Source organism: Talpa europaea, assembly GCF_964194135.1.
Source record: "Talpa europaea genome assembly, chromosome: 9".
NCBI lineage: Eukaryota > Metazoa > Chordata > Mammalia > Eulipotyphla > Talpidae > Talpa > Talpa europaea.
The window spans coordinates 108,417,117-108,442,297 of NC_140076.1; the positions used below are offsets into that span (position 1 = coordinate 108,417,117).

The 25,181-nt window shown below is 37.6% G+C and overlaps 1 protein-coding gene across 1 annotated transcript in view; it reads left to right on the forward strand.

Moving 5' to 3' along the window:
• Positions 1-391: 391 nt before the first annotated feature.
• Positions 392-25,181, forward strand: part of CTTNBP2NL (CTTNBP2 N-terminal like) — a gene marked incomplete at its 3' end in the record, with an annotated part of 34,792 nt that continues 10,002 nt past the window's right edge. The window contains exon 1 of the mRNA XM_084242668.1: positions 392-493. Within this exon, the coding sequence (XP_084098794.1) occupies positions 395-493 (99 nt within the window). The 5' untranslated portion in view covers positions 392-394. The remainder of the gene's footprint in view (positions 494-25,181) is intronic.

Sequence of the window (25,181 nt, forward strand, 5' to 3'; positions counted from 1 at the left end):
CTGTCTCACTTTTCCTTTAATAATATCAAATTACATCAAATAATATCAAATTATATCAAATAATATCAAATTAGTGGCGCAGCGGTTGAGCGCTGGGCTGCGAAGCTGCCCACAGCCTCTGCAACGCCGAATCAATCCCCAGCCACCGGGTGAGGGTCCCACATGGTGCGCAGACCTCTCCTGCCACCCGCTGCTCCCCTCAGCAGTGTACTTCGTCGGTCTGCCAGCTCTGCTCTTCGCTCTGACTCTGGTGAATTCTCTCACCCTCCCGTGCTTCTGACTGTACCCATTGCTTGCATGCATGCATAAATAAATTGTAAAAAATAATATAATATCAAATTAACTCTGTTTTCTGAAGACTGACTGTCTTTTGTCTTTGCTTTAGGCTTTCAGGATGAATCTGGAAAAACTCAGCAAGCCTGAGCTCCTAACACTCTTCAGTATTCTTGAAGGGGAGCTCGAAGCAAGGGACCTTGTTATCGAAGCTTTAAAGGTATTTTTAGGAAATAAAGATTGTTTGGGTAGTCTTTTCTTGGATTACTCTGAAATCATAACTGTGATTAAAAATAAAATCTAAACCTAGTAGATCTATATGCTGTTAAATTAGTGTGACTTTAATTGCTGTTTTGAGGCATACAGAAAAAGACTGACATTTCTGCCTCAGGGTAGTTTATCAATGAAAACTATTGCTTTTTTTGTTTTTCCTTTGTAGCTTGCACTGTCTGATAAGTAATTTCCATTGGTTTCATTTCTCCAGAATGTGAGACATTTCACTTCCGATATGGGGGGACGGAGTCTGGCTTATTTTCTTCCTTTTCCTGCTTTCCACCGTCTGGTCTTACATGGCTTCTCTCAGGATCGTTTTTTTATGTTTGACACATGCCTAGGCACTAATGTTAAAATTCACTACTTGAGTCTTTGCCTGTCATGCCACGAAGCATCACACTGACCTCGGTCAAGTCATTCAGCATGTCTAGAATAAAGCTTCCTTATCTCTAATAAGAATAAATGTTTAGTAACTAGCACTTGTGTTAACACTTCACAATTTGCATGGCATTGCAAATACGCCCAGCATCTTGCCCTTTATTTGTGTCCTATCAGTGCATATCACGTCCAGTCATTGGTGGCTGTCATTTGAATGAATGTCTCTGGTGTGCCCTCCACAGTGTTTAATTTTGTAATGACTCTCCTGTCAGCAGATATTACAGTGTGCACTCTGGATGGTGACTCATTTCTGCCACATCCACAGACCTTCCCCTTTTGTTATTATTGATGGTTTCTCTTCCTTTCCCTGAATGTTCCGAAAATTATTGTTTTCCATAACCCCATCCCACTATTACCAGCAGTCCTAACCTGTTTAAGCTCAGGTCATTCTCTCATTTCTTATCCCACGTATATCTAATCAATGAAAAGAGAAGAAAAAGGATGGGGAGAGTTTTAGCTCTCCCCTAATCCTCACTCCTAATGTTACTGGTTTCCCCACTTCATTGCCCTGTCCTCCTCTGAGACCTCTGACTCTCCTTTCCTTTGGGGCGATCAGCTTAGAACTGCCTAGGCTGAACCAAGAACTTTGTAGTGATTCCTTTTAGAACTCAGAAAACATTTTCCAGGAGTAGCAGCATTATCCATAGCAATCAGATTTTATAAAACTACGATAGTTTGGCAATGTGTTAAGTAGACTCATCTGAGGATCTATCCCTATTTGCACAAGGACACCAGGAAGCAGCTTCCCATCAATATCACAGTTGACTTATCCAAACACTTAGAGACCTCAACCCACTCGTAGTTGGGCTAGGCACAGGGGATGACTGCCTCTCATGCAAAAGCCAAAGAGTGAATGACCCTTTTTTCACTTTGCTTTTCAGCCTTAGAAACCCTACAAGTCTGTAAAACTTTGTGTGTCTATTTTGCTAATCCTATCCTTAAGCACCCAGCAAAGTGCCTAGCATATAGATGCTCAGTAAATATTTGAACAGATGAAATGAGTGTGTCATTGTGGTGTGTTGTTTTACAAGACTGCCATAATATTTCAAAGTGAGTGTTGTAAGTCATGAAATCTCACAGCCTGTTCTCGCGTGCTGCGCTTACTGCCGTCGGGTTTAATGGTAACAGATGCTTAGGTGCTGTTGCACATGTTTTCCTAAAATATTTTTTTTCATTCATGAATCCAATTTTAGTAACTTTAGGCAGTTTCTGACAAGTTGAAAGAGCAGCTTGAGATCAAGAGCTATAATTAAGAGAGCATTTTGATATAAGATACCCTTCAGAATCAGGCACAAGTGTTGTATTTAGTTTGCATACAGCCTGTAGGTGATAGTCATCTTCTGCGGCTTAAGCTAATATGCAGTTTAGGTGAAATGAATAGCTTCTCCAGAAGTGATACATCTTTAGACAGTCTATTGTTAGATAAAATAAGTAGCAACTGGGATCAAAATTGTTTCACTCCTTGGAGAAAACCAACTGCTCTACCAGATCCTCAAAATTAAAGTGAAATTTTGTTTTATATGTGGAGTGTGGTTTTTTGTTTTTTGTGTATTTGTTTTTTTTTTTTTGTTGTTGTTGTTGTTATTGTTGCTATCTTTGTTTTGGTTCTGTAGTATATCAAGATTTTCCTACATTATTTCTATAGCTCTATTGGGCTTCTTGGACTAATGTCACCACCTGTTAATTTTCTTCCTTTTAGTTTACTTTTTTAAAATTCACGGCTAGTAGGCTGAAAAGGTTTTTTGGTCTTTGTCCTAAGTAACTGTTTGTTTTTTCCTATCTGTTTAAGTGAAAAAAGCCTTATCTTTTTTCCTCCTTGCCTTCAAAATAGAATTTTTTTCTTAGTTATAAAATCTATTTCAACCTTGCATCTCTAAACAAAACCATATGGTTCGCTGTTGCTGCATATAAATAAATAAATATCACATTGGCAAGGATTGGGTCTGTATAGTGATATTTTATAAAGTCCTCATAGTCTGTAAGTAGATCCTACCTATGGAACTGTAATTATAAAAGAGCTTCATTCGTTTTCCAGAAGTTCTGCAAAGTGCCAGGTTACAATTGTACCCTTCTAGAGACCCCACAATTAGGTTCTTTTTCTCCCCAATATATAAAAACCTCCTCATTCTTCTACTGCAGCCAAGATATGTTTGGCATGGAACCAGCAGAGCCAATAGAAAATAAATATAATACTCAGTCTTCTGATTATTTGAAGTCTAATTGTTATAGAAGCCATTTACACTGTCTTTGGTCCTAACTGTGTTATAGTGAAGACATTCTTTATGAAAGTCTTTCCCTTTGACCATTCTATTGTCGTGAATGAGAACACCACAGGAATCCCCTCTATAGAGAAAGTTACATTGCTCAGGAACTGTCCTGGGGGGGTTGGGGTGGAACCACACAGTTCAGGAAGAGAGCCTCCTTACTTTCAAGCACGTCAAGGAGATGGTTTTCTCTGATACACCAAAGGAAGATGAGGGAACCTTAATCAAAAACCATTTTTTAAAAGTTGGAAAATAGACTTGATTGCTAGTAAAAGTTTATATTTGAGTCTTCCACATTGGATATATTCTGTCCACATGTCTTAGATCTGATGCAAAGTCACTTTTAGCTATGACTAAGAACTTACCTTGTATTTAATAGCATCATTTTATTTTAAAGCATTCTTTAAATTGCTTCTACAGTAATAAATGGTAAAGTATTACAGTTTTCTTGTAGAATTAGCTTAAGGAGTCTTGAATTCCTTTCCACTGATGCCTTAACCATAAAACAGGTATAACTCTTTCAAAGTCTAGGATAGAATTTTGTTGATTTTGGCCAAAGGCCATTGCAGAATTCCCTAAGCAAAATTTGCAGACAAAAATGTTGAAGACAAGAGTAGGTTAGAAATATATTTAGCGTATGAGACTGTAATATGTCATGGTATTCATTTAACTATTAAGAATTTTTTAAGTAGTCAGGGTTAAAAATAAAAAAAGTCTAACCGTTACATATGTCTGTGTTGAAACAATAAATGATTTACTTTTGCTAAAATATTCTTAAAATAATTGTAAGGGTCTTATGAATGCCAAATATAAAAAACAAAAGCGATCATGGAAGGAAGGCACTGTGGCACAAGAAAATCACAAGTACTAGTTCACTGGAAGTCAAACTTGACGTCTGCTTTTGCTCATGTTTTTGTGCCTCTTAGGGAAGCAGATTATTATAAAGGCTGGTCTGAAATAAGGAAGATAAAATTAAATTTAGCAGTCACCATTTGGCATCCTATACTAGGAAGCCTGTCAGGAGTGTTTACATTAAAAGACAAAAATCAGGTATTAACTTACTTAATAGATTGGTGAATATACTTAAATGGGCTCAAAGTTTAAGCATTCTTTGGCACCCACTAGTCTGAATCTAATAGTTCTTTGGCCAAAAATGATCCCATTTGGATAGGTTATTTTTAGGATAGAAGTAGGATCTTTGGTAAAGGTCACATGAACATAAGTTTGATTTCTGCCTGGATAAGAACTGGGATATTAGGAAGTAATCAGAGCCTTATTTGGGGAATTGAATTATAAGCTTTTTAGTTTTCCATTCAAGACATTTACTATGAAATGTCTTCTAGAAGGAATTAATCAGTAGCCATTTTTAGCCATATTTTGCTGTGTTTTTTACAGCAAAAAATAGCTGGTTTTTATATTCCTATTTTCTGAGTAAATATAAGCCTACCTTTAAAAAAACAGAAAGATAGGGGGCCTCCCTGGTGGCGCAAGGGGTTAAGGTGCAACCTATGAAGCTGTCTGCAACCACTGCAGCACAAGTTCGATCCCCAGCCAGCCAGGGAGCATCCCATTTGGCGCAGCAGACCTCTCCTGACTCGCCTGCTGCTCCCCTCAGCAGTGTACTTTGGTCATTCTGCCTGTTCTGTTCCTCACTCTGTCTCCGGTGAATCCTCTTACCACCACCACCCCCCCACTCCTGTGGCCTGTACCCAAGCTCTTCTATGTATGCATAAATAAATAAATCTTTAAAAAAAAAAACCAAAAAAACAGAAAGATAGGGCCTCCCCAGTGGCGCAGCAGTTGAGCACTGGGTTGCGAAGCTGCCCGCCGGTTCGATCCCCGGCCGCAGGGTGAGGGTCCCACATGGCACGCAGCCCTCCCCTGCTGCCCACTGCTCCCCTCAGCAGTGTGCTTCATCAGTCTGCCTGTTCTGTTCCCCACTCTGGCTCTGGTGAATTCTCTCACCCTCCTGTGCTTCTGACTGTACCCAGTGCTTGTATAAATAAATAAATAAATCTTTAAAAAAAATTAGAAAGATAATTACTAGGTAGTCTACAAAACTATTACTTAGAATATTCAATTAAGTGTAGCTGTTAGGAGAATGAATTTTCAAATCAGACCAACCTAGATTTGGACTCTCATGTATTGTTGCGTGGTCTACGTTATCTGTAAAACAGTTTATTCTCTGTGCAGATTAAATGAAATAGCAAATGCTAATCAAGGTGTTCAGTGTTCTTTTTACTGTCAGTGTTAGAACATCCATTTAGTACCAGAGGTATACTCATAAAGCAAGAAATACTGATAATATACTGTCTCCTGTAAGAAAGATGAATCTTTAAATCCTATCAGGTGATTTACCCTTTAGCTTATTTTCCTTATGGGAAATGATGCTTTTGAGTGTCACCACTGCTCCCCTCCCCCACCCCCACACACAACCAAAAACATATATTTTGAAACAGCTCAGGAGGGTTAAGTGTGTACTCTGGGGCATGGAACAGATGTTATGTTATCTTCCCCATTCTCTCCCTATAATGAAAACAGGAAGTACAGGGACAATGTGGAAGCTTTTTTAGTACAATTGATTTTTTCCATTGACTTCTTGGTGTAGTTCTCTATTGTTTGATTTGGCATATTATATTTTGTTTTTTAACAGCATTATTGCTGTATAACTGACAAACAATAAGCTGCATATATTTAATATGCACATATTTAATGTATACAGATTGATATTTTAATATGTATTCCCCCATGAAACCATTACTATAATCAAGGTCTGGCCTCCCCGGTGGCACAGCGGTTGAGCGCTGGGTTGTGAAGCTGCCCGCAGCCTCTGCAGAGCCGGTTCAATCCCCGGCTGCTCCCCGGCCACCGGTGGAGGGTCCCACATGGCGCGCAGACCTCTCCTGCCGCCCACTGTTCCCCGCAGCAGTGTACCTCGGTCCTTCTGCCTGCTCTGCTCCCAGCTCTGGCCCTGGTGAATTCTCTCACCCTCCCGCGCTTCTGACTGTACCCAGTGCTTGTATAAATAAATAAATCTTTAAAAAAAAATAAATCTTTAAAAAAAAAAACACATGGTCACCCCCCAAATTTTCTTGTATCCCCTTTGTAGCCCATTCCTTAACCTTCTCCACTCTTACCTACTTTCCCCCCAAAACCCAAACCGCTGATCTACCAGACATTAGTTTACATTTCCTGAAACTTTATGTAAGTGAAATACACAGAATGCATCTTTTTTTTCTTTTTTCTTTGGCATCTGGGTGGGAGGTTCCTTGTTCTTTCGTGAATCTCAAGTGATTCATCCATGAATTGCTGTATTGGCAGTTCATTCCTATTATTACTGAGCAGTATTCCATTATATGTGTGAACGGTGGTTTGTTTTTTCCCTTCATCTCACTGTTTCCAGTTTTAAATAATTATAGCTAAAGCCACTATGAATGTTCATATACAGGACTTTGTATGGGCATTTGCTTTCATTTATTTTGGATCAATGCCTAGGAGAGGAATGGCATTTACATGGTAGGTGTTTAACTTATTAAGAAATAGCCAAACTGTTTTCCAAAGTAGCTGTGCCATGTTATATTCCCACCAGCGTGTGTAAGAGTTCCAGTTGCTCCACATCCTCACCAACACTGGGTGTGGCCAGTCTTTTTTAGTCTTTTAATAGGTGTATAATAGCTTGTTGCAGTTTTAATTTGTTTTTTCCTATTAACTAATGATGTTGAGTATCTTTTCATGTGCTAATTTACCATCCATGTTGTTTTCTTTGATGAAGTATTTAATTTTTTTTGCCCATTTTTTAAATTGAGTTGTTTTCTTACTAGTGAATTTTGAGTATTCCTTTTATCTGCCTACAAGTCCATTGCTAGATATATGCCATGCAGTTATTTTCTTCCAGTCTGTGGCTCAACATTTCATTCTCTTAACTATCTTTCAAGGAGCAAGTTTTTCATTTTGATGCAGTTGTGTATTTGATTGCATAGGTGACGTATACATTCATACACTGATGACATTAAACGCTTGATCAAGATTTCTTTCATGAACTTTGCTTTTAGTGTCCCTTATTTAAAAAAAAAAAAAATCATTGCCAAACCAACTGAAAAAAAGTTTTCTCCTATGTTTTTTCTATAAGTTTTATAGTTTTAAATTTTACCCATCAATCTGTGATACAACTGAATTTTGTTATGAATCAAAATCTCCCCTTTTTTTGTATATGGACATCTATTTGTTCTAACACCATTTGTTGAAGGCTGTCCTTCCACGGTAGAATGGCCTTTTATACTTTTATCACAATTAGTTTTCTGTATATTTGTTGGTTTATTTCTGAACTCTGTTCCATTCCATTCACCTGTTGGTCTACATTGATCTCAATACCAGATTGTCTTGATTACTGTTGCCTTCTAATAAATTGTAAGTTCAGGTTGTGTTCATCTTCCAACTTGTATTGTTTTGCTTATTCATAGACCTTGGCATTTCCAAATGAATTTTAGAATCAGCTTGTCATTTTCTCCAAAAATCCTACTGGAATTCTGTTTGAGATTTTCATTGAATGTGTAAATGAATTTGGGAAGAGTTGATATCCTAATATTATATTACACTTGTTATTTATCTTTTTGTAGGACTCTCAGCAGCGCTTTGTTGTTTTCAATATACATGGCTTTCATATTGTTTGTCAGATTTGCCACCAAGTGTTTCATATATTTTATGATCTTACAAATGGTATTGTTTTTAAATATTATTTTCTGATATATGGAAATTAAATTGATTTTAAAGATTGATCTTGCAGCCTTGCTAAACTCACTAGTTCTGCTACCTACTTTATAAATTCCATTGGATTTTGTACTATCTTGTCTGCAAATAAAGACAGTTTTAAGCTTTCTAATCTGAATTTCTTTTATTTCTTTTACTTGCCATATTGTGTTGACTAAAACATCCATGCAATGTCAGATAGATAATGGTGAAGATATTTTTGTCTTGTTCCTGATCTTAAGAGAAAAACAGTCTTTCATCGTAAGATAGGATGGTGGTTAAAGGTTTTTCACAGATATTTGTCATCAGATTGAGGAAGTTTTCTCTTATTCATAGTTTGTTGAGAGTTTTTATCAGAAATGGCTATTGGATTTTGTCATCTGCTTTTTCTGTATCTATGGAGAGCATAGGTATTGTTCTATGCCTTTTTTCCCAAAAAGGAAAAAAAAAGTCTTTTTGACTTCTTAGATCACATAGAATTATACGGAGTAGCTTTTTCCACTTTGTTCTGCTACTTTTTAGAAACTGGAATTCTGAATTTTAATTTTGTAAATTTTGCCACGTAGAATTTAGTAATTATTTCCTCAATGGTAAAACTTAACTGTTCTTTAAAGCCAATTTTATTCTTTGTCTTTATTAATTTTAATAGTTTACTGGCTTCTTATGATAAATAAGTTTTCCAAAGAGGAAGAAACAAACATGTAAATTTTTTCACATTGTGATATAATATTATTGCATCTTTCCTAAGAGTGAAATATTGACTATATGAAACAAGTTCAAAAATTATCTTATTGTTTTAAACCATTTAAATTTACTCTAGCATATCAGTCTTATCACCAGCCAGGAAATAGACATGAAAATGTAGCGTTCCTGTATTATTTCCTAGAAAGCATTATTTTTCTCATCATTAATTTCGACCACTGAAGATCATTCATTTTAAAAGGGGCTTTTGTTTTTGGTTAATACCTCCTCTATCTGAACCTGCTCCAGAATCAGTTTTTGCAGAATAGGAAACTTAGTATTACTTCTCTGTTTTGTTTTTTTTTTAATAAAAAAAAAAAGAAAAGAAAAGATTTATTTATTTATTTATACGAGCACTGGGTACAGTCAGAAGTGCGGAAGGGTGAGAGAATTCACCCGAGCCAGAGCAGGGAGCAGAGCAGGCAGAAGGACCAAAGTACACTGCTGAGGGGAGTAGTGGGCGGCAGGAGAGGGCTGAGCACCATGTGGGACCCGGGGATCAAACCGGCACTGCAGAGGCTGCGGGCAGCTTCGCAACCCAGCACTCAACCGCTGCGCCACCTGGGAGGCCCTTCTCTGTTATGCTTTTGATAACAGTGTTGATTCCTTTTTTTTGCTACTCTCAGGACACCATTCATGGAAGAAAGTTGTTAAATTTTGAGCAGTTTTTTGTAAAAATCTATATCCAAAGAAACATTTTCCTTAAGTTACTTCCAGTCACCCCCAAATAGTCCTGTGATAACATAGTTACATATTAATCTAGTTCTGTAACCTTGTAATAAGTATGAAATCATTCTTTATAAAAAATAAACCCTCAGTTAATGACCTTATGAATTGGCTGTCACAACCACACGATGGACTATTATGTTTTAAAATACCATGCATTGCATATGAACAAATTTTAGTGACATGGTAACGTTTACAAGCAGGTTGTGACATGAAATGTCCTTTAATCTCAGTTAGAAATATATACATAGAAAAAAGACTCAAGCAAATAGATCAAAATTTGAAGTTTGCTAATAGTAGTTATCCCTGGAAAATGGAATAATGTGTGCATTTTAATATCTTTCTTCAAAATTTTGTATTATATGTAAATTACTTTTAAATCAGAAGTACTTTTTATTTTTAAGCAGCAATAATCTTGTCCAACTGATTGTTCAAGTTCCTTTTTATTAACACTGCTGTCCTAAGGAGATAATTTAGGATAATTTAGGAAAAGATATAAGAGTTGAATTAGAGTTAAAGGTTTCCCTTTTGTTCTTCCTGATAATAAGTTAATATTGTTCTGTTCCAACCCACCCTAAATAACCTCACTGTGCTTAAAAAACCAACCTGAAATCCCAAATTACCCAATAAAAAGATCAGAGTTCAGGGAAAGAAAGTTTTTTCCAATCAAACTAGAATCTTAAAGAAGTAGCTTTCAGCATTTTTGAAATGCATTTCACTGTTTTGCCACAATCCAGGACACACATACACACCCACATACCAGCTATTAACTGAAACAAAAATTTCACTGAAATGTGTTCTAATTTTATTTACTGTACTATAATAATTATACTATACCGCATTACTTTTTCTTTTGTACTTTATTTTTCTTCAAATGCTGGTTGTGACCCCACTAACCTATTTTCATGATCTACTGATGGGCTATGACCCACAGTTTGAAAAGCACTGGTATAAAGCATGTAACTTAATTTGCTACGTGGGTCTAGATTTCACCTTTGATTCATCTTGCTCGATCCTGACACCAGACAACAATATTTGGGTGCATTCCTGAAAAAATTTCAAAAGAATTTTGCTAAGCTGTGGCATTATGAACTGTCCCTCCAAAGCTTATTCCTTCAAAAAAAAAAAAAAAAAGCTAGCATTTTGTATAGCTCTCTCTAGTTTTCAAAACAGTTTCTGCATGTGACATCTTGTTAAATTCCATCTTTGTGAAATAGTTACTATAACTCCCATTTTTGCACAGATACTGGAGCTTATTTTGTGTGACTCCAAATATTATTTTTCAGATAAATTGTGCTTAGCTAAATGAACTATAGACTCTGACCCAAAAAGGTAAAATACATGTTTTTCAAAAGATCTGTACTGGCGAAGGTGAAAAGAAACTCACTCATGGTTATCTTCAACTTTTTAAGGGGAGTTTAAAAAGTTTAACTATGTAGAATGATAACATCTGTCAAATAGGTACAATATCAGTTAGGTAAAGTAATTCTACTTCTAGAAATGTATGCCACACATATACTTAGGCCTATCCAATAAAGTTTATGAGTAAGGATATTTATTGCAGCATTGTTTATAGAAGTAAAATGCTAGAGTACCTTGCATGTCTATTAGGATTCTGGCCAATTGATATGACATGATTGACAGTGGAATACTATGCAACCATTAATGAGGATGAGAGAGAGATCGTTCTGTATAATTATCTTAAAAATAAGATACAGAACAGAGTGCATAGTAAAACAAAACAGAAACAGTACTAAGCTGCAGCTGGTAAGGCCAGAGATAACATCTCTCGCTCCCTTCCCCTTGCCTTGGTCCCCTTGAGAATGATAGCAGCTCCCAAAATGGCCTGCCCTGGGTAGGGAGGAACTGAAAACAGTGAGAGGGAATTACCAGATTCAGTGGCACCATAATCTGGCAGAAAACAGCCAAAAGAAGCAGGAAAGGCTGGTCCTCTGTGTGTGCTGTTCATAAATTGCGTCGTTATTAAAAAGTCTGCCTTCTTAAGTGATTATGCATCTTTATTCCCTTATAAAAAGCATTGAGCCCCATGTACAGTAGCTAACTCTTTAAAATAACTGTCTGGTATCAGATTGGCTGTATAATCTTTTGTTAAACGTCATCATTCACGTTAGAAAGTGTGGCATGTAGGGGTTCAAGAGTGAAAGTACCGGAAGAATAAGCATATTTCTCATTTTTAAGCGGCAGCTTCCTGTAGGGTCTGTTTTCCTTATCTCTTTGAGGAAAGAAAGGGGAAATTCAGCTTGTAAAATGCTACCTACTTAGGGAACACACAGTTCCCTGGCAGTTGGGGAAGGACTTCAGAAAAGGTTACAGCAGGGGGAATTTCATTGCACTTATTCAGCCTGAAACTAAAACAAATAAAAAAAAAAAAAAGGAAACAGCTTATTCCTGTTATTTTGACTTCCTCTTATTGTGTCTTCCATGCATGTGTTAGCCTTGTGATTTGAGATTAATCAGAAGTTATTTCTATTTCTTTCACAAAGAGAAGAGATAACAAGGAGGGCACTTCCAAAATTAAAGCCTGTGGCCCATCACAGTATTTTAGTTCAACCAGCTATAAGAATGATTTGAAAGATAAGAAGCCATCTTGTATGCCTGCAGAAAATCCTTACAGAAGTGGGGCATTGCAGAAGGAAGCTGCGAATGTTATTATATAGGGAATTACTTCCTCAGTAAAGCATAGTAATGTAGATTGGCCACCAAACTACTGTCCTGCACAGGATGCTCTTTGCAGTATTGTTTAATACTATTCTAAATGTCCACCTATAAAATACAGTTGTATAAAACGGGTACCTCCTTAATATAGACTATCACATAATTACTTTTTTAAAAAAAGAGTTATTCTGGGCCTCCCCTGCCCTGGTGGCACAGTGGTTGAGTGCTGGTTGCCTCTGCAGTGCCAGTTTGATCCCTGGCCAACGGCAAGAGTCCCACCAAAAAAAAAAAAAAAAAGTTATTCCCTTATTGTAAGATTTTTACTTAGTTTGCGTAGAACTGGGGTATAGGCCAGAGGTACAGGAGGTGAGAGGAGTGGGGAGCAGAACAGGCAGATCTACTGAAATATACTGCTTAGGGAAGCAGCAGGCGAGACAGGAAAGGTCTGCTCCGCCATGTGGGTCAGCTCCCTGGCCGGGGATCGAACTCAGGCAAGGCCATTGTGATGGGCCCTTGTGCTGAGACTTAACCCCTAGGCCATCAAGGTGGCCTACTTTTTTTTTTTTTTAACAAGGGAAAAAGCTACGTCATGACTTAGAAAGATCTCTAAGACCACAAGTGAAAACAAGTTGTAAAACCGTTTCATAGAATAATCATATCTTTGTAATTTTATGGTTACCCATACATACACACAGAGATACACAAGGGTATATGCTGCAAAGAGGCCTGGGAGGATTCCCATCAGGTGAAGAACTTTTAGAAAGCAAAGAGCAATGAGGTTGTATTTCGGAAGCATTTCAGCTTTTGCTATAAAGTTAAAATTTTTGTGAGAAAATAATTTACTAGTGGTAAAATTAAAAATTATATTTGTAAGAAATACATCTGAGCAATGGCATGACAAGGAGTTAAGAACACGTTGACTTTTTTTTTTTTACTATCTTCGAGGTAGTTTGGACCTCTCACATCAATCTTTGTTAGTCCTAAATATAGTTAAGCAGTGGAGCAAGCAGAAGCATGCCTGGGCAGACTTAAGTTTGTTACTTTCATAGCCCTGATTTTATCCCAAAAGAGTGTAGGTAAGTTTCTCACTAATTTTCAAATTCTGGTATTATACAGGATACCTAAAAGTTACTCTTTCAAAGCAGATTCTTTCACAGGCCATGGACCCAAACTCAGGCTGACAGCATATGTGTGGGTTCCTACATTATTAAAATTTCAAGAAATTTTATTATCCTAATAGGAGCCCACAAACCTTCAAGTTATTTTCCTGTCTGCAGTTTCACCTATGCGGTTCCTATTTCATTGTTTAAACAGTAACAAAAAGTATTTTCTGTCTCGGAGTGCCAACTCCATTCAGTAAGATAGGCATCACTTCAAAAAAAATTTTTAATCAAATTCAGTACCTAAAACGTTTTGTGTCAACAAAAACTGGTAGAAATGAGTATGTGATTATGTTTATTAAAAAGTGTCTGTTCTTGGGCCTCCCTGGTGGCGCAGCGGTTGAGCGCTGGGTTGTGAAGCTGCCTGCAGCCTCTGCAGCCGGTTCGATCCCCGGCTGCTCCCCGACCACCAGAGGAGGGTCCCTCATGGCGCACAGACCTCTCCTGCCACCCGCTGCTCCCCTCAGCAGTGTACTTCGGTCCTTCTGCCTGCTCTGCTCCCCGCTCTGGCTCTGGTGAAATCTCTCACCCTCCCGCACTTTGGACTGTACCCAGTGCTTGTATAAACAAAACAAACAAATAATAAATAAATAAATAAATAAATAAATAAATAAATAAATAAATAAATAAATAAGACATGCCTCTAGAAAATTAAAAAAAAAAAAGTGTCTGTTCTTACTGATTGGAAACTTCATACCCAGAGCATCTCATAATAGTGTGCCAAGTAAATTCTTGCAGAATTGCATAATGTGAGTGTTCTTTTTCTCTGTCTACACAGAATTTGTGATAATACAAGAATGTATCTATTCATTCTGATAAGCATTCTGGATTATAAAGATTTTTCTGTTTTATGTCTGTTTTTTGTTTTTGTTTTTTCATTAAATGTAAACTCCAGAAGGGACAGGTACTTAATTTTGTTCAGCACTGTACACCAAATACCTAGAATCTAGTAAGTTTTTCATGAATATTTATCACATGAGAGATTAAGTTCAGGCCCTGTAAGTCTGACTTGAAGGCATGCAAGGCTCAAAACAGTTGGTCATTTATTAGTTCTTACTTTTGAGAAGAGAGGCTTAACTGTAGTATAATTTCATAACTTTTGCTGTTGTTAGTAATTCCCTACTCAGTGACATTATTTACATTTCATCCTGTGCTAAGAACAATTTGTTCTTCGGTCAGGAAATCATTACTTTCGTTTCCAAATTTGTAGTGTAAAAGATACCAAATCATGGAGAAATGTACCTTTGTTCACTTGTCTTTGTACCTTTAAAAAAAATCAGTTTCAATCAAAACTAATCATCTTAATAGTTTTCAACTAACATTTTATCTCAGCACCCTTTCTATCAAATTGGGATGAGGTCATTTGCATTCCCTGGCTGCTTAATGGGAACTTTGTGAGCATCAGAGAAAATAGTTTTTTGAGCTTTTTTTTAAGAATACAGCAGGGCCTCCCTGGTGGTGCAGGGATTAAGATGCAACCTTTGAAGCAATCCACAACCACTGCAGCACAAGTTCAATTCCTGGCCGGCCAGGGAGAAACTCACATGGCGGGACAGACCTCTCCTGTCTCGCCCGCTGCTCCCCTCAGCAGTGTATTTCAGTCAGTCTGCCTGTTCTGTTCCCCGCTCTGTCTCTGGTGAATCCTCTTACCCCCCGCATCTCTGGCCTGTACCCCAATTCTTATATAAAAATAAATAAATCTTTAAAAAAAAAAAAAGAATACAGCATTGTCTTTCTTCATCTGTCTGCATACCTACAAATATTATGATTTCCCAAACTTTTCAGGTGAGAATCTCTATGGGCCTCTGCCTGAAGTACCTGTGTCCTTTCTGTCAGAATGTATTTGCTTATTTCATTTCTCAGTGATTTTTTAATTTTGTTTCACAAAATCTTCATCATCCCACCCCTTCTTTCTGTTTGCTTTCCAGACTGTAACTCTGAATTCTTTTCTCTCTACAGTCTTCCTTTCAGTCCCTTGTACTTCCTTTCTTGGTAGTATCGTGCATCCGGGGGACAAATGATTATCTTTTTCACATCAGCCCTAGAAATCATTAGAGGAAAGGAGTGAAGAAAGTCCTAGAGGCTTAGAATAGAGCCCGCTTGCTTATTGCTTATGGGACTAAAATGGGAGAAGGGTCTTGGTTATTCTTTCTTGAGGCTGGTGACACTTAAAGTTTCCTCATGGTGTTGCCATTCTTAAGCATAAAATGGAAGGGCTCATGTATCTCGGAACAAAGGCTATTCCTGTGCCCCCGTCCAGGCCTGTTTGTTCCCCTGAAGTTGGAATTAGTGGTGGAAGTGCTCAGCGGCTCCACCTCGCCGTCTGTCCAGGCCCTTACTGTACTGTAGTGATGAACATTGTCAGTTCACATTTAAAATGATCAAATTAAATGCCCTGTCATTATAGCTCGCCTTTTACTTCGCGGTCTTGCTTTACCCCCCCCCTCCCCCATTAGATTTTCTGAAGAGAAATAGTGCGTCCCTAACTTAAGTTCAGATTTATCTGTACGGAAAAAGACAAAACTTGCAAGCTGACCATAGATCCAAGGCATCCAGCAGGGAAGGGGGGGCAATGGGGGTCAAAATAGGGGAGAGAAGAGCACCAGGGACTGTGGTAATGGGCCCTAGGGCCTAGGGCGGTGGGAGAGCTACAAGGACTAAACCTGAGGGGAGAAATCAATTATTGTACAAAAATAAACAACAATGTAAGAAAATAAATTTTAAAAATTAAAATTGATTTAAAAATTGCAAAAAACAAGTTTTCTGTACAACTGCTCTTTGATCCTGGATAGCTGGCTACCTCCTTCCACACAAGGCTTGCAGTAACAGTAGAAGTTACCACCTTTTCCTCTGACCTGTGACGTGGACTTGTTCTTAGCATGTCCTGATAGTTGTCCTGTTCTCCCTTCAGTCAGTGGCGTGCATAATTAGCATTCTTGCAGATTTCTTTTTCTTCCTATCCTGACAGTGAAATTACCCACACACCCTCGGGTGCCCCCACAAACTTCTATTCCTGTTTACTTAACTTTTTTTTTTAATTTAAATTTTATTTTTATGTTCCCCATACAATTACAACCCCCTTATTTTGACCCCAATCCCTCCTTTCCCCGCCCCCCATCCCCCATAGAGTGTCTCTGGTTCATAATTGTTTGTTGATTTTGATATTTTCTTTCTTATAGTTATTCTTTTTCCTGGTCCCTTGTTTAGGTTTTCTAGATTCCTGCTATGAGTGAGACCATCCGGTATTTTTCTTTTTCTTTCTGGCTTATTTCGCTGAGCATGATCCCTTCCAGCGCCATCCATGTTGCTGCAAATTGCGTTTGTTTATCTTTTTTGAATGCTGAGTAATATTCCATGGTGTATATGTACCACATCTTCTTGTTCAACATCACTTGTAATCAGGGAAATGCAAATCAAAACTACCATGAGATACCATCTTACACCAGTGAGAATAGCACATATTAAAAAAACTAGCAACAACAAATGTTGGTGAGGATGTGGAGAAAAAGGAACTCTCCTGCACTGTTGGTGGGAGTGCAAACTGGTCCAGCCACTATGGAGAGCTGTGTGGAGATTTCTTGACCTAAACATAGAGCTTCCATAGGATCCAGCAATCCCACTCCTAGGTATTTACCCAAAGGACACAGAAACATCAATTCCAAAGAACACCTGCACCCCTATGTTTATAGCAGCACTGTTTACAATAGCTAAGCTTTGGAAACAACCCAAATGCCCAAAAATAGATGACTGGATCAAGAAGATGTGGTACATATACACCATGGAATATTACTCAGCATTCAAAAAAAAGATAAACTTTTAATTATAAGCATTTTCTATGTCTCAGCCAGGCAAAAGACCTTCCTTCCAGGACCTTACACTTGAGCAGCTAGTTTCTTGCCGTGTCCCCTCCAGGGTCAGTTTCTATGTAACTTTAGAATCTTACTTTAAACAGATTTTTAGAGTTAATGTACAGCCCACAATCATACAGCTTTTCAAACCCTCCCTCCATAGAATCTCCTAACTGGAGGAAAAGGAAGATAACCCTTTCCCATCTTGTTTGATGAGCTCTTTTCTGATATTTTAACCTTGAAGTTAGTTTCTGCAATGTCATTCTTACTGAATGAAAGACACCGAGCACATCCCTAATAAAGAAGCTTTTCAAGGACCTCCCTGGTGGCACAAGAGGGTAAGACACAACCTATGAAGCTGTCTGCAGCCACTGCAGCATGAGTTCGAGCCCCAACCAGGGAGGTACCCACATGGCGCAGCAGACCTCGCCTGACTTGCCCACTGCTCCCCTCAGCAGTCAGTATATTTTAGTCAATTTGCCTGTTCTGTTCCCCACTCTGTCTCTGGTGAATCCTCTCACCCCCCATACTCTGGCCTGTACCCCAGTTCTTGTATGCATAAATAAATAAATCTCTGAAAAAGAAAAGAAGAAGCTTTTCAAGTTCGTAGAGTCATTTAACGTATCACACAGTTATAGTCTCTGCAGGCTGGGTCTCCTTGCGTAATAGTTCACAGTTTGGGGATTGGGTGCCCCCCTCAACCTAGTGGCGTTTCCTGTGATTCATTAAAGTCCTGAGAGTCTCGTTTGTCTGCCAGAACCCGCCCACTTCCAGGGCTGGCCTTTTCCTTCCTATTACTTATAAGGTCTGAGTCTTAGAAAGTTCTGATCAAATAAATTGTACTCGATGTTCCTCTAAACATTAATGATGTTGTTTAGAAAGCATTTCAGTCAGCAGAGGCTGCTTACTCATTGCTGCTGTTAGGCCTTAAACTTATCTGGCAAATTTTAAGTTCCTTAAGAGCTAGTCCAATCTTAGCCCCCATATCACCCATGCCATTTTTCAGACTTTTCCAATGCTATTTTGGTTATCTAACCCTGATAACACAGAGATGTTTCATTTTTGATTTTTTACATTTTGGGTATTTGACTTGCGGTTTGTAGAGTTTTATAACATTTGTTGATTCAAAACAAAACAGTCATGCTGATGGCTTATCATTTCTTTTAGAATTTACATATTATAGCTTAAACTGAAATGATAGATTTGGTTGGGCATTTTATTCTAGTGTTTTTCAGACTAGTTCTACAGGACACATGGTGGAAAACTATATTGTGATCTGGGAGCACACCAAAGCATGTACACATACACACGTCTGTGTTCTTTTTTTTTTTTTTAATGAGGACACATCATTTTTTTTTTTTAAGATTTATTTATGCATACAAGAGCTGGGGTACAGGCCAGAGATGCGGGGGGTGAGAGGATTCACCAGAGACAGAGCAGGCAACAGAACAGGCAGACTGACTGAAATACACTGCTGAGGGGAGCAGCAGGTGAGACAGGAGAGATCTGCTGCGCCATGTGGGTTGCTCCCTGGCCGGCCAGGGATTTAACTCGTGCTGCAGAGGCTGTAGATTGCTTCATCGTGTGGCACTTAACCCCTTTGACCACCACCACGTCTGTGTTCTTATGCCAGAAGAAGAGTTTCTAGAAACAGTACTTGCCTTACAACCTTCAGTGCTCTATGATGTTTTCTGTTCTGCTCTATTTCATCTTTTAAGTTTGCTGTTCAAGACTAAGTTGACATTCATTCCTACAAACTCCTAGGGATTATCTGTTTATGTATTATTCATTCATCTAACATAATCAGCACTTCAGCACTTATAATATGCTACTTACTTTTCTCCTTTACTTCACTGACTTTGTGACCTTGGGAAAGTTACGTGTTAATATTCAGTTTCTTGTGTAAAATAGAGATAAAGTGATGTTTGACTCAAGAGGAATGTTGTTCATACCGCCTTTGTTGTTTGTTATTAAAACACTACTTGGTTTTGAATTTCCCATCTGTTTATGAAACACTAGGAAGCATACACTATATACATAAAACTTAAATTTTCCTTTAGCTCATTTATATATGTACATATGTATATGTATGTACACTTTGAAACTAGAGGTATAATTTAGATATGGTGAAATGAAATGCACCGATCTTAGTTGTTGGATTCAGTCAGTCTAGACAAATGCACAGTCATTTGGCCTACACCCGCATCAAGATACAGAAGATCCTCATCACCCTAGAAAGTTTTCTGCCCCTTCCCAGTTAATCATCTCCCTATCCCCAGAGACAACCGCTGTTCTGATTTTGTTCACCATAGATTAGTTTTATGTGTTAAAGTTATTTCTAGTAGCAGTAGAGGGCAGCTTATTGTTTTAATTTACATCTTCCTGATCACTCATGAGTTGAGCACTTTTTCGTGTGCTTTTTGGCCATTCCAAAAGGTCTGTGCTCTGTTGTACGTCTGTGATCCACTCCTGTTTCCTTGTGTGTTATTTTAAGGTAAACTTGACTCATTATATTTTAAGAGATGTATGGTCTCCTGAAAAAAAGTGATTAGGTTCTAATGCATCATTTAAAAGTATACTTTAAAATCCTTAACGTATGTTCAGATCTTGTGTGTGTTCAGTACTTCTTGAATCCCTGTACACATTTTCTTCCCCTGCAGAGCCATATTCTACAGTTCAGAATGTATGTGTGGCTTGTTTTAACCACATGTATAGACTAAAAAATAAAGTGGAACAAAGAACAAAAAAAGTTCAACACTATTTCAGTTTCATTAGGGGTTTTCACAGAACTTTTTGGAATCTGAATGTTGAAGCGGCTGCATTGTGCTGTTTACTCATAATCTTATTCTATCAACAAAGCAGCCTACTAGCTAAAAGTACCACACTTATAGCTATTTGTACTAGGCGTACCATTTTTAGTCTTCAATAGAATTTAGTATACTTTAGTCCAAGTAATAATAAATGATCATCTGTCCTTATGTAAATAATTGCTTTTATAAATATCTGTGGTTGCAAATTGATTGCAAAGGGCATTTTTGAGGCTCATTCTACTTCAGAGTCAGTTTGCTAACTTTGAATGATTATACTAAGTAAATTGTAGCTTTTACTAACAGCAAAATAAAACATTGACATCACTAAAATGATGAGAGTGACGAGAGGCCGAGACATCAGGGAAGAGGCTGGAAAGTAAATGTTTGTTGAGTGTCTTGGAATAAAGACAGAATATAGGATCTAGAAAGAAGATGACATATGAAAAGTGCTTCTACTTTTGAGTCACTTACAGTCTAGGTAGGAAGAAAAAAAAGAGACAAAAATGGGAAGTGTTTAATAATGCGCGAAATACAGTAGATCCCTGCTTTACAACAGGTCAACTATACGATCACATCACTCTAGGATGAGTCCTTCCTGTTAAAATACCATTTTACGATTTAATATTCACATTACAATTGCAGCCAACTAGACCATGGGGGTTGGGCATAACTGTTAGCGTGTGAGCCAACATGGTCTTTTTATCATTTTGACGGGTCCACAGTCTTTTTAGTAAAGTACAGAAATGTTTTAATTTTCAGTCATGGATGCTTTCATGCTAAAACTGATAACACAGATGTTTTGTTTTTGATTTTTTACATTTTGGGTATTTGACTTCTGGTTTGTAGAGTTTTATAACATTTGTTGGTTCCCAAAGAGCATGTTGAAAAGAGAGTTTCAATCAAATTGTAACAAGAAGTCATAAAAAAACAGTCATGGTAAAAAAGTTAGGGGGTTGGTATGAAAATTTGGTTTTTCCCATCTACTCCACTAGCAAATTCTGAGTGATTGTTAAATAACTGTTTCCAGTTTAAGTTACTTATTTTTAATTTCATCTTTTTAATGTTAATAAAAATGAAATTCAGTATTTTTTGGTTTTAGTGTATAAATCAGTCTTATATAAGCTTAACAGTGTGCCACATTTTTCAAATCATGCCATCTTAGAATGAATTATGCAATATCAGTGTATTATTGGGTTCACATTCCAGTATTTTCACCGTACAATCCTGTCTGTAGAACAAATTAGTATTGTAAAGCAGAATCTACTCTAAATACCAGTGGACTACATCACATAAAATGTCAATAGTAGTTCAGGATCAGTTGCTAAGTGAGCAGTATAGATTGCATTATTGGTTATCCATCTTTTTAAGTAATGTATTACTTTGGAGTTATCTGGGGATGAAAAACTTTGTTTTATTTTAGTGAAGATTTCCTGAACCAATCCAGTTTTATAGGATCTTAAATCTTCAGGGATAGGCTTAGTCATTGGGTCTAAAATTTTAAAAAGCTGATAATCTAATTTTGGCTATTGAAAAGTTAATTCATTACTTACTATGTTCCAGGTAATACAGGAAATGTTTTATAATATTCGTTTAATTTTTACAACAACCTATAGGTAGATTATTTCTCTCAAAGGACTCTTGAGTCACAGAGAAGTTCAGTGAGCTGATGAATGTAACACAGATATAAAGTAGATAAAATACAGCCCTGTTAGACTTCTAAAGCCAAAAAAAAAATTAAAGATAATAAATGTATAAGAAAGGCTGGAACGGAGAATATAGAATTTGTGATTAAGTAGAAGGAGTACCAAATTTTTAGTACTGTATTAGACTATTTCTTAAATCATGAAGTTTTACCTCTTTATCCCCATGTTAAATTTTGTACCATTTTCCAAAAACTAAATTTTAAAACAAATAAGGCTAAATCTACTCTTATAACAATATTGACAAATAGGCCCTCCCTGGTGGCACAAAGGGGTTAAGTGTCAGCATTATGAAGCTATCAACAGCCACTGCAGCGTGAATTCAATCCCTGGCCAGGGAGCTACCCACATGGTGCAGCAGACCTCTCCTGTCTCGCCCGCTGCTCCCCTCATAAGTGTATTTCAGTCAATCTACCTGTTCTGTTCCCCACTCTGTCTCTGGTGAATCACCCCCTACAACTCTGGCCTGTACCCCAGCTCTTGTATGCAAAAACAAATAAATCTTTTAAAAAACAGTATTGGCAAATAATAAATATCAGTTTTCCTTCAGCAAGTGAAAAGGAACTTCCAGAACAAAGGGCATATACTTAAAATGTTATCATCATTATCCAGAATGGTCACTATTTCCCGTTGCTCAAGCGGCTATTTATAGCCCATCAGGAACTCCAGAGTGTACATTATTTGAAGATTAGATTCAGCTTGTATATGAAAAGAATTGTTTTTAACAGACTTTGGTAGATAATTAAAAACCATCTTAGAATCATGTTCTTTGTCTTTCTTATCCCTGGTAGGGAGGTGTTTAGATATTTTTGAAGGCACAATGTTTACATTGCTGACTGCTTTTAAAAGTACCACTTCACAATTGGCAAACACAGCAAAGAGGCAAAGGTTCGTCCCGCGCCGGTTGTGGTACCAGCTTGAGTCTTGAAAATAAAGCTTTGTATTTGAATATAAAACCCTAGTTAGAAGGGCCTTAGATTCGAAATCATTTTTCATATTATTTTAAAAAAAAACAGATTTCCTACTTTAAGAATGAAATATACACTTAGCTGTAGGAAATAGCATTTATACTTTCATGTATATATTTATCATACTCTTTATATTACTATACATTTTATACATACACATAATTAGCATAAATTATATTGGGGAGGGGACAGAAGATGAATGAATCATTTCTTTTTGAAGCTAATTACAGGCAAGCTGAAATTTTGGAGAGCAAGCATAGCAGACTCCAAGAGTATTATGTGATTTTCAGATTTCAGTAGTAGTTGATTTCATCCAGCCCATGACAGTAAAAATGAGTAGTAGATGACCATGTGTTTTTCCTGCTGTATATGCTCTATCTTGAATCTGTCTAGCCAGCCAATTATTTTCCTGTTGTCTGAAATTAAAAACTATCACATTGTCTGGCAATGTAGGAATATCTGTTCAGTACAGTATATGGTTATTGAAGTGAAAGTAATAAAAGTGCAAGAAAAGGATGATTTGGGGGCCTCCCTGGTGGCACAACAGGTTAAGACACAACCTGTGAAGCTGTCCGCAACCTCTGCAGCACGAGTTTGATACCTGGCCGGCCAGGGAGCAACCCACATGGAGAGGCAGACCTCTCCTGTCTCGCCTGCTGCTCCCCTCAGCAATGTACTTTGGTCAATCTGCCTGTTCTGTTCCCCACTCTGTCTCTGGTGAGTCCTCTCACCCCCCGCACCTCTGGCCTGTACCCCAGCTCTTGTATGCATAAATAAATAAATCTTTAAAAAAAAAAAAGAAATGGATGATTTTAACTATATTACAGAACTTCTCCCCCCAAAAGTCAAATCCAGATCATTTAAATTTTTTATGAAGTAGCTGAAACATCACCAAAGTATTAAAACCCAGCCTTGGCAGTTTTTGGTATTGATACTCAGTCTAGAGACTTAGATCTCTCTAAGATGGCCCCAATGATCCCGCCTCCTGAAACTCACACCCTTGTATCACCCTTCCCATGTTTACTGAGGTCAGTTTGTGTGGCCATCAGAATACATCAGAAGTGATAATGTGTCGTTTCAAGGTTAAGTTATAAAAGACACTAGGACTTGCGTCTTGGCAGGTGTGTCTGCCTCCCTCTTGCATGTGAGGGCACGTTCTGTGGGAAGCAGCACATGCTCAGTATCAAGGCTATGCCCGCAGCCACGTGAGCCAGCTTGGAAATGACTCCATCAGACCTAGTTGTGCCTTCAAATGACTGAGCCCTCACCATAGACTTGACTGCTGCCTCATGAGACACTGGGCCAGCTCAGAGTCAAGCGAAAACTGACAGCTTAACCACTGTTCTCAGAGAAGGCGAGACCTTCCCAGTTCCTCAGAAATATGTTCTGTGAGATTAAAAACATGTGTACTGTTGAAGCTATTAAATTTTGGACTAACGTGTTACGTAGGAATTGATAACCAGTCTGCACCGCCGCTTAAGCGTTCCTTCTTCAAGTCTTACCCATTTTTGGTGGTTATTATTTGTGCTGTTAGACCTGTCATCCATACAATTCACCTGAGTCATTAAGCTGGTTAGAAAATACCTTATCCCACCTCCCATTTTTTCAGTCTACTGTTCGGTATGATAAATACTGACTGAAATCATTTTTCCCATATGTGGGTCCCATATTAGAATGTACTTAAAAGGATTGTTTTTGTAACTGGGAGCCTTTTTTAGATTATTCCACAGCTTCTTTTCATTTATGTGGAAAGCCACCAATTTTGTATAACCTGTAATTACTATGCAAGTGATTATGGAATTACTGTAAAGTACTTCAAGAGAAAACAGACAGCTTAACCCCTGTTGTCAGAGAAGGCTGAGACCTTACCTAAGAAGCTCCTCATCTATTATTTGTAACTCTCTGATGCTTATTAATTATACAAGGTAATCACAGTATCGGTTTTAAAGAGTCATATTTTTAAAGATTAGTTAACTATATATTTAACCTGAGGGACAGCTTCTCAGCAGACCAGATGTCAAGGTCATGAATGTACTCCCAGCTCCTGCTGTCCCATCCTGCTTTCTTCATGGTGTTCTGAAAGGGAAAAGGTGATAAAGTGTTCAGGGTTACTTTTTCTGCTTCTTTTGCCTTATTCAACCTATTTTAGTGTCAAATTATTAGTCCTTTATCATTGCTAATCATGCAAAAATGGTTATCATGGATAAGAAGAAAAGTGGAATTTCAAACTCTTAAAAAGAGATTTTTTGACTTAATTTGCCCTAACACATTAATAGCTTCAAGTAAATACCATCAATGGGTCCTGGGTTAGCAAGCTCATGCAGTGATACCGAGCTTAAAGAAACAGGCTCTTAATGAGGAGAACACTGATTAGTCTCATGTTGTTTGTCATGATTGCCTTTAAATTGTAACTGAAAGCTAGTTTTATTCCCATGATTTTAAAAAATAAAACAGCCAATTAAGAATAGACCTAGGGACTATTTGAAATTTTATTAAGAATTTAGTTTTTAATTTAGAGCTGAAAAAAAGTAGGATTTTTGTCTTAGACTCTCTCAAGT